This window comes from Caretta caretta, chromosome 6, assembly GCF_965140235.1.
Source record: "Caretta caretta isolate rCarCar2 chromosome 6, rCarCar1.hap1, whole genome shotgun sequence".
Classification (NCBI taxonomy): domain Eukaryota; kingdom Metazoa; phylum Chordata; order Testudines; family Cheloniidae; genus Caretta; species Caretta caretta.
In genome coordinates, this window is record NC_134211.1 from 119,346,503 (window position 1) to 119,359,465 (window position 12,963).

The following is a 12,963-nucleotide window of genomic DNA, read 5'->3' on the forward strand; positions in this document are numbered from 1 at the left end:
CATACCAGTTCTCCACTTGTTCATAAGTACTTCCAGTGAAGACACCACCTGAACTGTTAACGTAAGAAACAAGGTTTTTTGGTTTTTGTTTTTTTAAATCAAAGCATCAAAGTAGGTGAAACTCATTTTCCTCCTTTCAGGTCATCTCTAAATTCTTAAGGCATTGAATTAAGACTCAGGATATTTAGATTTAACTCCTAGGTAACCTCAGCCAAGTCGCAATCTCTCTGCACCTCAGGTCCCCATTCTACTTCCTTTCTTTCACTCTATCTTGATGATTTAGACCTCAGTGCTTGCAAAGATTTACACACATGCCTAAAATTCAGCACATGCCTAAACATTTACAGAATCAGGGCATTAGACTGAAAGTTCTTTCAGGCAAGGACTCTCTCTCACTGAGTATGTACAGAGCCAAACAAAACAGGGCCCTAATCTCAGTTGGAACCTCTAAATCAAGGGTAGTTAATAAGTGGACTGCAGGACAAATTCAAGCCGCCAGATGCTTTTGAATGGACCCCAAAATCTTTTTATTTACTTATTTTTATTATTTCTCTGGAGTCTGGACCTTGACCAAGAAACTTGGATCTTGACAAAAAATAATTGATTGCCCCTGCTCTAAGTCCTATTGCAATAAAATGACACACTTAAATTCATGCTAAAATACAGCAAATTTCCATGCCACATTTCCAGCGGTCCTAATTGTCAGGGTTGAGAGTTTCAGAAGAGCCTAAGGGAGTCAGGCATCCAAATCCAAAGGCTCTTTTGAAAATCCAGGTATTCTTATTTTGAGTCAACACTACAGTCACAGTCAAGTACAAACTGTTTTACCCAAAAACAACTTGTACACAGGGAGAGAAAATCCATAAACTGGGGGTCAGTATTTGTTTTGTTTTAGTATCAACAATGAGTAAGCAAAAAAAAAATGCACAGTATTCCATTTTAATAAAAGAGACTTGAATTGTAACATTTAATTGAGGTCTCATGTAGGCTTTTCTAATTTAGTAACAAAAAAATGTAGAAGTGAGGAGGTTTTATACCATACCAGTCAAATACACACACATTATGTAATTGCCTGTTTATTTAGTGGCACCATTTAGAAATATTTCTAATTTTCATCCCCCAACTACAATTCTCCACCATTACAAGCTTAATGCAATTTGTTCAACCGACTCAAAAAAATACAACGTTAGAAACTAAATTCACACATTTTCTTTGGGACCAGGAATCTGTACATAGTACAAAATATACATTTATTGAACTTTCTGTAAACAGTTTGAATTGCGTAAAACTGTAAATAGTGGGTGAATTACTGGATAATTTATTATATATTGTTAAACATTTTACTTAAGGAAAATAGTTTTGCTCTTGTATATTACTCTTAAATTTATAAATTTCATGATGAGGCTGTGTATTCTGCAAACATGCCTTTCAAGCTTAAATCTCTCCATTCACAACACACATTTATACAGGTTATCAATGAAAAAGTTACACTTCCACAAAATATATATATATGTATATAAAGAGTAGATTGAGCTTTCTAAAAAGACAGGCACAGCATGTCACTACAAATGAAATTTTGTTTTATGATACAATGTGGATTCACTTGTGTAAGGAGGATGGGGGAAAACTCTAATTCCGTATGTTTCTACATGGCCTTAGCACCAAGACAGATGCAAAAAACTCTGGTCTAAATGATTTATCAGCCAGCCAGTTCAAGAAACCAGACTAAAGACTTCCTCTTGAAAATAAATTGCTTTCAGTTTGCCCTAGATAAGGGAGCCCAAATTTTTGGAGAAGGCCATCTCTCGCATTAACCCTTTGGCACTGGTGGTTGGGATTTCCAGGCACTGAACTACTGGACATTTTGCACTATTGTCAATTTGCTAGATTTAGCACTTACAGTAAGCACTAGATTCCTGGCACCAAAAAATTAAAGTGGGTCATCAACAAATCAGGTTAATAAATCCAAATTGGTACCCAAGGTCCCAATGAACCCCCATACCAGCAATGAAACGTAACCTAGGAAATCCTGACTTCCAGAATCAAGTGGTTATGCTGTGGTGGTAAATACTTGCCAACAAGATGTGTGGTAACATTTCACTTACAGCAACACTGGATGTACTGCTGTCTCTATTGTAAAAGATGATTTTCCAGTTCAATATTCTGCAAGCTCCAAATTGCAGTGGATTGAATCTTGTCAGCAAGAATGCTTATTTCCTTGTAACAGTTTCCCTCAGTATCACCGCATTCAGTAGGTCCATTACCGGACATGGAAACCGTGCTAACTCCAACTCCCACCACATAAGAAACTGGTTCAGATATTGTAGGGCTGGAGTAACTAAATCTCTCCCAGAAATTTATACCTGGTTTCACCCATTCTCCAAGCTTTCGATGAAAAGCTGCATAATAAATAGAGAAGAAATTTCTTAAAACTGCTCATTCGATGCTTTGAAAAAAAACAGCTGAATTAGACATTTGAAAGTTATGTAATAAGAAATTGCTATCCTTAATTTTGTATGAAAAGATCTTATTTTAACACCATCATCTTTGTTCCCTTTAAAAGAACACTGACGCTATTTAGACTTTAAAATGTTTTTCAAAACCAAAGATGAATAAAATTACTTTTGTTGTTAATTCCGGTGAAAATAGAACAGTTGAGGCTCCAATGCCACAAAGGTGCACACACACTTAACTTTACATGCTGCCATTATAGTTCAGCTTCAATGGGACTACTTGCAGGGCCTACAGGTCAATACTGTACATGCACAAATCTTTGCAGGATTGGCACCATAGCATTTAAACTTTCCTTTGCAGTTTCTGCAAGTGAAATATTGCAATATAGTGTTAGTGCTGGAGAACCAGAAAGTGAAAATTAAATGACTACTCTATTTTCATTGTACAAACTGAGTTGAAATGCAAAAAGTAAATTCAGCATTAATAGCAAAATTAAGATCTTCAGGTTTAAATTTAATCTAAAACTGTTGACACAGGTTACAAGATGTAACATGATTTTTAACCTGGCAGTGTTCCTTTAAATTCAATGGGAAGCCTTGTAATTTTCTTTAAATCATGCTTCTGCTCTGAAAAGTGACTGTGCACTCAGTTGACCCGCTCCCTGTGTATATTCAGAGTCCTGCCTATTTACTTTGACGACTACAGTTAAAAACAAAAACCACGCTACTCCTGTTAGCTCTTTAAAGCCCAATAGCTATGAAGAGCGAGCTGACTTGTAACCTGGCTTGTGCATAGTCAACGGAGTTGAGAAGCAGAGACCCAGTACTAAAAAAAAAACTTACTACCCAGCATAGTTCTTGCTAGTATGAATAGTACTGGTCAGCTGTAGGGGTAAGTACTATGGGCCATATTTTCAAAGATAGGTAGGCACCTAAAGATGCAGATAGGCATCTAAATCCCACTGATTTCAAGGGGAATTAGGCACTTAGGTGCTTTTGAAAATACCACTAGGAAACTAAATAATTTTAAAAACTCTGACATCTAGTAGTGCTTGAAAGATTAGGCCCAAAGTTCTGAAGGCAGAATCTTTATTGTTGGAGAGGAATGACACAGAAAGAACCCAGCTTGACTTTCAGATTCAGGGACTTTAAGAATTTGCAGGAATAGAACTAAAAACATTTTTACTTGTAAACTGAATGGATATGATCCTTGGATGTGATAACAGAAGTAAATCAATATTAGTATCACAATTGTTTTTAAAGTAACTTTTCAGAGTAGAACCATATTTTAATGTGAATTACTGACCTCACGTCCCCATAAAAGAAAAATTATATAAATCAAATCTCCTTAAACATTAAGGTTGCGAGAAACTAACAAACATGAGAAAAACAGGATGAGTCCTTTAGGTTGGAATACTAAGGGTCTTAAAACAATGACCACATATGAAGAATAAACACTTTATGGGGTATTAAGTGTACTGCAAAGCTAAAACAAAAATTAAGTTAAACCCAGAAATATGCTGGAGACCTCCCCCAATAAAATTGTAAACTACTTCAACAGATAATTACATTTAGTTTTAGTTTAATTTTCCCCACTCTCACTTTAACGCAAGTCATATCACAAATATTTGTCAAGCTCCAATATACTCAGTGCTATTCAGAGGAAAGAGAAAAAAAAATGGACCATGCTCTCAAGTTTATAATCTAACTAGACAAAAAGAGGTGATCAGAAGATCACAGGGCAGTGCAATTTTTAGTTTATTTTTCAATAATCAGTTGACCAGGTTGATAGACTTCGCTGAAAAAGTGTGCTTTTGAAGTAGGACAGTATAAGTACAGCACCCTTGACACATCACAAAAAAGAGGGCATTCTGGCATGTCCAGGGAACCTGAATGACAGGGACAGGGAGGGTTTTTTTTTTTAAAAATTATTACTATGGCTTCTTACAAGAGTTGCTATGACAGGAATTGCCATGGCACAGGACTCTGAAATCACCATTACAGCACACTGACAATATAGCAAAGTAATTTCATTTAAGCAGACCTAAGCAGCCCAGCAATGAACCACAGCAGGTATATTCCTGTGCCTGCACAGAGACCCACTGACTTCAGAAATGCTCCAGATCAGTTCAGGGGACCAATCATGCAGTTTATTGCAAAGTCTGATTTCTGAGTTGAATTCTTCCGTAGTCTGGTCTGCACATACTTCTAAGCTTCACTCAATTTCCATGTTGACTTTGCAGTTCACATAAGAGATGGCATTCATTTTGCTCAGCACAGCTTTCAGAAAATTCACACGGTTTGAGCATTTCTCACAACACCAATTTATTTTTGAAGTGTTGAAAGTCCATCTAATCAAAAGTGACCTAATTTGAGCCAACACTGTGAAGACCAAACAACAATTTATGAACATGGATTTTTAGACACTAACAAGGAGCTACAATGGGGGCTAAAAAAATCATTTTCACATTTAAGTGAAGTGAAGCCTGGCAGCAAATTGGACCACTCCATTACACTAAATTTGTCAACTGCAGTTCTCTTTACCTACATATAGTACATTTTCTATTTCCCATGAAGCAATTCATCAGCAAAGAATATTTATAGTAAAAAGAGTAAAAGTTTCATAATACTCTGCTGCCTAATATTATACATCATGCTCTAAATTAAAGGTTTAAAAACTTTCACACCAATTCATAGTATTCAAACATATCAAACTATTTGAACGTAAATAGTTACCTAATTTAAAAAACATGTTAATATAAAGGTTCGTAAAGTAAAAAGCATTTGTCAGCATGAATGAATGCCAATATATTTGGGAATAAAGTTCAATTACAACTGATACTTATTAGTCGCCAGATGGTGGCAGCCATCTTGTCAGCCCTTCAGGAGAGGAATTATGCCTTCATGTTTGTACAGAGCTACCAGAAGCAAAATAACCCGATTTTTTTCAGTGACACTCCTGTGTAAAGCTAAAGAAACTTCTATTCAATAGTGGTTTAACAAAAAATGAATGTTTAATACTAAAGCAAAATGCTTATATTTTAAATCCATACTATAAGGAGATATGCAAGCAAAGACCTTTACACTCCCTTGCAAGGAGCTGCTAAAGGATTTAGTCTCAAAATATTTTTTTTAAAATGATTAACAACAGTGTTCAGCCAAAAGGTTGCCTTGTTGTCCATCCTATTCATAATGTAACAGTCAAAAGTTTAGTTTAGTTAAGATGGCACTAGCAGGAGGAAAATAATTGCAATAAATGCTATATTCCTTATTTCAGTTTGTTGAATTACCTTATGAATTTTCAAATTCTTGGACTGAGCAAAATGACCAGTAACTTTTTTATTCATATTTTAACCTATACAACTGAGGATGCATTAACTTTGCAGTAGATAGTTCTGATGTTTAAAAGTCAGTCAATATCCATAAGTACAAGATGTTAAGTGCTGTAGGTTAGAAAAATAATCATCATCAAGAGAGAGTGTTGTAGCTACTGAACTACTGGTTAATATTCTTCAGACATCTTGCTGTAATGGTCGACCGTCCTGGGATTACCCCAATTCAGCACACTATAAAGACATGCAGATGAAATTCTTTTCTCTGATTCTGACTTCCGCCGAAGGATGAAATTGAACGATGGCAAAGTGACAAGCTCTCTATAGCGGTACTGAGGGACTAGCACCACAGCAAGCCAACTGTAAAGGACCTAGATTTGCAATTTACAATGCATGACAAGAGTCCTGCACCCAGACTTTTTAGGACTCTGTATGAATGCAGGGGTCTCCCACGCACTTTAAAGTGCAAATCTAGTGCCTCATTTATTAAAAATGAAATTGCATTTAATAAATTTGACACTGGTTTTAAAAAAAGTTAATACATTTTAAAATTCTACCTTGAATAAAATATCTCCCCAAAGCTGAATTAGTGAGAGTAGTTTAAGATTATTTGAAACAGTGTTATCTATAAAGCAGTACAATATTTTCCCAAAATGATCAGTGAAACATTTAATCTGACTATAACAATATTCACAGAAACTGAAAACATTGAAGCTGTCAAATATAAAGAAAAACACAGAAACTTGCATGGCATATGAAGCAAAATAGCTTTACAAAATGTCATTTCTTTTTAAAAACAAGCAAATTGGGACCATCCTTTTTGAACATCTATTCAAAATACATTTTTGAACAGCACATCGTTTGCATTTTTGTCACACAGGAATCTTTTCCCGAGAGAAATAAATAGCACACAATACTTCAGAAATTCTGCTGCCTTGCCCCTGAGGTGCTAATGTTTTTAGCATTAAAAAAAGTTTAACTGGTGCAAAAAGGAAATGCACAAAGGTGCAAAAGTGCCTTTTTAAGATTTTTTTTTTTTTTTTTTGAAGATTCATGAAAAGACCAGCTACTCCTTTGCAAGATGTTTTTATGTACTTAATACATGTACTTTGTAATCAAAATCTGTACCTAGAATGGCAGTGTTTATGCACATATAATAGATTCAGTGCTCTGACCACACAAAAGTGCTGAACATAAGGCAGAAAAAGAAAGGATTGCAATAGACATTCCTCCTTTACCTCCAAACCTAGTTACAGCACTGGTAGCAATAGCAGAAGAATTATGTTCTCTATATTTTTAGGAAGGGCCACTCATATGAAAATGCTTTTAGTACACAGTATGTCATTATGACACATTTTAAGTGATTATATTTGAAGTATGGCTTTCTACCACAATTTTGCTTGTGATTTTTAAAGATTTTAGGTCTCAAAGTTTCCACAGTCCAGTTCAAGGTTTTGCAGTTTCCAGAACTAAACTTTAGGCTATGTAGAAAAGTAAAGAACAGAACTTTATCTGCCTAATCCTAAAAATAAGTTTAGCTTTCTGTACTAGTATACTTTGTAGTATTAAATACATTTGTTAACTAGGTGCTTGCGAAGCTATAACTTATGACATTATTATAGTTTTGCACTCTACAACAAAATTAGACATTTTAAGCATTTATTTGTAGGTAGGTAAGGAATTGGTTCTTTAACCAAAAATTGCTATAAATTTATAAATACAAATAGTGCTTATGGTTTCTTCATTCATGCTTGAACAGATTACAAACTGAATACAATGAAGTTACGTTTGTTTAAGCACCCCACATAAACAAGAGGGATAAAAGAAAGATTTTGCTGGTATATACTATACTTAATTCTGAGACACTATAAGTTACTTTTTCACTGTTCAAAGTTCCCTAACTCTGCATTAGTTTTAAGGCTATATATACAAATATGTATATTTCAAAGTTAGGGAAAAGACAAATATAGCAAAACGCATTGTACTACATTTTCCTATCAAAAAGTAATTTTACACCAAGTTTTGATTTTTTGTTTAGTTGTGGTAAGTGTTACAAGCTACTTATATTTTACTGATTTTCCTTTTGGGGACTCTGCCTACTGAATGATTAAAGTAAACTAAATATTAACAACACACACAATATCCTCAACCTAAGACGACAAGAATACAAGGTGCACAAAACAGTAGTTTTGCAAACACGACTGATTTGAAAACTTACTTTTTGTATGTTCAATGGGAGAAAGTTAAGCTTAAATCAATTTAGTTTATGTTTATTACCCTTATAAATTTTTAATTTAGAATTTAATTTTAATGACCAACAGTTACATATTGTCAACATGCTATATTTCAAATCACAAATACTGTTTAACCACTAGTTTCTCATTCTAAATAAGTGGGTCAATTAAAAACACATGCCATAAAATGTTAAGATTGTCAGGCTTTGACAAATGTATTTTCATTAAACAGTAGGCAAATTCAAACTGATACTCATCTTAGTGAAAAACAAAAAGCCTGAAATAAATCCATGTAAAATAGAGTAACAGATTAAACCCACTACATGTTCCAGTGTCTGTCTATGCCTTGGGCAACAGTCAAAGTTTTCCCCATTTTAAAAATGGGCTACCAATTATTAAAAATATTTTTTCACATGTGAAATCTCATTTACAATGGCACAGAATTTCAAAAGGCAGGAAAAAAAAGAGGAATTACACATATAAGATTAAGTGTCTTGTTTGTTAAATCAAGCTTTATTGATAAAATGGAATTCAGAATATTTTACTTGGAACAGCAGCAGACTCAGCCAATCAGAATAGTAAAAATGCTGCAGACTCCTACTGTATGTAGAAAGTTGCTCCCTCTTGCTCAACTGATTAGTAATTTTGGGTAAGGGTTTGTAAAAAAGAGGTGCAAAGAATCAAGGCATTCTAACCTCAAAATTCATATACTTATGATTGATCTGTATTATACAGCACGATCCTGCTTCCACTGAAGTCACAGCCGAAACCCTCATTGATTTAAAGTGGGAGCAGGACTGGGACCATAGTAAATAGCAATAGAAAACACAAAAAGATAGGTTTGTTGGAGAACGAGCAGTATGTTAGTTATTTTTCCCCACTGCCAGGCAAATTCATATACTACAGTTGGGATAAATTGTCCGAATGTTCATCTTTATATATAAAATAAAAAGTAATCTTACAGTTTTGTGCACCTCTTGAGCATCTAGCTGGCTAGGCTGCTGCTCCTTGCAATCCAAAACCACAACATAAATTTAAAGGGCTATATATTTGTTGCATCACACAACAAGCCAAACATTTCTTCTAACCTTTATAGTGATTTAAAGCAATTCATAATTAAATATGAGCATTTTGTACAAGGACAATTGCACTTTACAAAAACAAAATCATACAACATAAATTGCTGGAGTCTGATTTACAACATGAATTATGGTTTGAAATCACGTTTACAGAAGTCTGTTTTACAAAAAAAAACATCAGTTCCTGGGCTAGATGTCGTACTGCTGTAGTTTTCTGGTGTAGTCACTCTCACCAACACATCATAATCCCTTCTTTAAATAAGGTTGAGGATGGACGTTAAGAAGGGTCACTGAGGTTGGGCTGCACTTTCAACTGGAGGATGAATGTAAACTCCACAGCTAGATGGGCAGTTTTACCACATATCATCAGTTGACGCAGAGTCCTTAATAGAGAAAAAAGAAGGAACCCTTTAAAGTCTGGAGTGCCCAAAATTACAGCAGTTTCTGGATAATCCAGACTGAAAAGGGTAAAAATATGGATAATTGTAGGAGTCTTTCCCTTTTAATGAAGGGTTTCATACTAGATACTTGTAAAACACTATTCCTAACAACATGCAAAAATCTACATTCATTAAACTATTTTAATTCAGTAAATATTAGCTAGCACTAAAGCAGTTTTTTAACCCCTGGTCTAAAGTGTAATATGCTTTAATGTTTTCTAAATGTTTAAAGCTGCTCAAAATAATTGTTAACTTCAAAACCAGCACATTCAAAAACATTACCAGCATAACCTAAAATGTACAGTACACTAAATGTATCTATTTGGACAATTTCTTGTAGGTGTGCTAAGTTCACAGGGAGCATATTTCCTGTTATTCTTAATTATGTTCTACCTACTCTGACTGCCTTCTCAACTAGGGTAGCCAACTTTCTAATCACACAAAACTGAACACCCTTGCCCCGAGGCCCCACCCCTCACTCCATCCCCCCCACCCTCACTCACTTTCACTGGGCTGGGGCAGGGGTGTGGGAGGGGGTGAGGGCTTTGGCTGGGGCTACAGGCTTTAGGGTGGGGCCAGAAATGAGGGGTTCAGGTGCAGGAGTGGGCTCTAGGCTGGGGCAGGGGAGCAGGAGAGGTGCGAGCTCCAAGCTGGGGCCTGGGATGAAGGGTTTAGGGTGCAGAAGGGAGCTTCAGACTGGGGCAAAGGGGTTTGGAGTGTGGGAGCAGGCTCTGGGCTGGGATAGGAGGTTGGGGTGTTGGAGGGGGTGCAGGCTCTGGGGTGAGGCCAGGGATGAGGAGGGGTTTGGAGTGTAGGAGTGAGCTTTGGGCTGGGGCAGGGGGTTGGGGTGTGGGAGGGGGGTTGGATGCGGGAGGGGGCTCAGGGCTGGGGTTGGGGTGTGGGTGGGGGTTCAGGCTCCAGCCGGGTGGCGCTTACCCCAGGCGGCTCCCAGTCAGAGATGCAGCAGGGCTAAGGCAGGCTCCCTGAAACTCCTGGAAGCAGCCAGCATGTCCAGCTCCCAGGCACAAGGGCAGGGACAGCGTGCAGAGATTCCCTGGTCACACCTGCACCTAGGGGCTGCAGGGACATTCTGGCTGTTTCCAGGAGCCGCACGGAGCCAGGGCAGGCAAGGAGCCTGCCTTAGCCCCACTGCAGTGCCAATCGGACTTTTAGCGGTGCTGACCGGAGCCACCAGGGTCCCTTTTCGACCAGGCGTTCCAGTCGAAAACCAGATGCCTGGCAACCCTATTCTCAACCCTCTTGCTGTAAGGAAGGCTTAGAATCTAAGTCACATCATAAGTAATTTATTGAGAGTTAAGATTAAATTTAAAAGAAATTTAAACATGTTAAGATATGGAAAATATACAGGGCACCAAAAGCAACCTAAATTCTTCTCTTGTAATGATACAAGGGGGAAAATATTGCAAAAACTGTTAAAAAGCAGTATAATCTGGAACCATGAACCCTAAAATGGCCATATGGTATCACTACAGGGAAGAGTTAAGGTTGTATGGGTATCTTAATTGTACATTTCTATACTTTAATATGTTTAGGTTTGTTTTAAGTGTAGCCTTCACTCTGAATGATCTGAATTTGCAATACTTGGTTCTTGGATAATTACAACATCCCTGTAACACTTTTACCTTCAAGTTATTAAACTATTAGCCTTAACTCCATTTTAACATAGTTTTGTGTGTCTTGGAATGTCCTTATATAAGTTATGCTCTATTCCTCTTTCCCTCCTCATACTTTTTTCATCCTCTTTCCCTTCTGCACAAAGAATTTAACAGAAAAAAGTTGAATGAGGAATACTGGACTGCCCATCAGTTTTACTGATCAGAAGTTGTTAGCAAGATTGTGTTTACACAGTCAGAGGCATCACTTTAAGAGGAAAGAGGCTGCTGTTTAGAGTATGTCTGAGCAATGCCATCTCTCGCTACTTTAGATTGGTGGAGCTGATGTAGAGCCCTGTACTCCTTATTCAGCTGTTAAGTAGAATTTAATAGGATTAATAGGATTTTCTCTCTTTGCAGGACCTGAGAGAGAAGATTAGTCATGAGAATTAAAATGAATTATTCACTTTTTAAAAATTATGATTTCTAAGAGTAATGTCTAAGCCTTCCTTTGGGACTACAAGTAGTAGAAAGCAGAAGTTAGAAAGGACTAGGATAGGCAGAGTGAGAATCTGATGTGGCCATGTTTGTCAGAGAACATGGATAAAGAATTAAGTCAGCACCAAGTCAAAGTGCAGAAATTTACTTACTGACTACATACTCTGCAAATTTCTGTACTAGGACTACCAATGACACTTAGATTTGCATACTGTACATTTGCAGAAGAGTTATACAATGAATGACTGCATATCATCCCCATGCAGGGATAACTCCATTTCAGTTATAGATCTGGATCAATTTCTTAGATGTGGGAGGAGACAAGAATAGAAAAGGCTCACTGTAAACTTTAGCAAATAAAGTTTAAGACCAACTGTACAGCTTCTGTTATGCCAAAACATTTGCAAACTGCATTTCACTTATGTAATTTTTTGTTAATTAAAAAAATCATATTAATGGTATTAGTTGCCAGAGACATTAAAAAGTAACTGCTTTCTTTCTGAGACAAAGTACTCCCAAGAATTTAAAGCTAAATTCAGTTGTAAATGGAGTTACTGTTCCCATTTTAAAATTGTTTTTATTGCATGTTCACTGTGAAAAATATATTAGGGAAGTTACAGCATAATATAATCCAATGATCAGAAAATTATGATAACTGAACTAGAATTGTAAATATGCTAATCATAGCAACTATTAAACTATTAAGCATCCAGCAGAAAGTTACAAAAAGAACACTTTTGCCTGTAATTCGGGGAATTAAAATTTCACAAATTGATACCTTAATAAAAAATATTTTAACACAGATTTCCCATTATCTCTGTGGTATTAGGGATGAACCAAATAAAATTAGATATCTCAAAACAAGACCATATCTGCTACTAGTGGTGGGATCTGGCACCAGATGTGTGGAAATGAAGAGACAGAATACAATCAGACTTTCAAGTCTTGAACTGGTAGAGGATAACAACAAATGAGAGTTCTGAAGGTTCAGATGAGGGAAAGGGCAGAAGAGAACTCACAGGGCACAGTCTACAGAACGCACTTTTGGAAAAAATCCCTCCCCCTTCAAAGAGTTGTGGTAGGGTCTGCACAAACAAGCTGAAAGATTTCAAAGGGTAGGACGGAAATGATGGGAGAATGAAAGTACTTACAGCATCATCATTTCTATAGGGGTTCAGTCTGTTATAAACAGCTTCAATCACACTCCGTCTAAACCAAAGCAGAAAACAAAATGTTAAGGATTTTTTTAAATGAAGTCACATATTTCCTAAATGCAGGCATGACGTACTAAAACGCAAAACTTTAAAAATGGTA

The 12,963-nt window shown here is 36.4% G+C and overlaps 1 protein-coding gene across 2 annotated transcripts in view; it reads right to left on the minus strand.

Moving 5' to 3' along the window:
* Positions 1-1,060: 1,060 nt before the first annotated feature.
* Positions 1,061-12,963, minus strand: part of PPM1A (protein phosphatase, Mg2+/Mn2+ dependent 1A) — a 57,371-nt gene continuing 45,468 nt past the window's right edge. For both annotated transcript variants that reach the window (XM_048853868.2, XM_048853864.2), the window contains 2 exons: positions 12,801-12,858; positions 1,061-9,481 (listed from right to left, as the gene is read on the minus strand). In XM_048853868.2, coding sequence (XP_048709825.1) covers positions 9,452-9,481; positions 12,801-12,858 — 88 coding nt within the window. In that variant the 3' untranslated portion in view covers positions 1,061-9,451. The remainder of the gene's footprint in view (positions 9,482-12,800; positions 12,859-12,963) is intronic.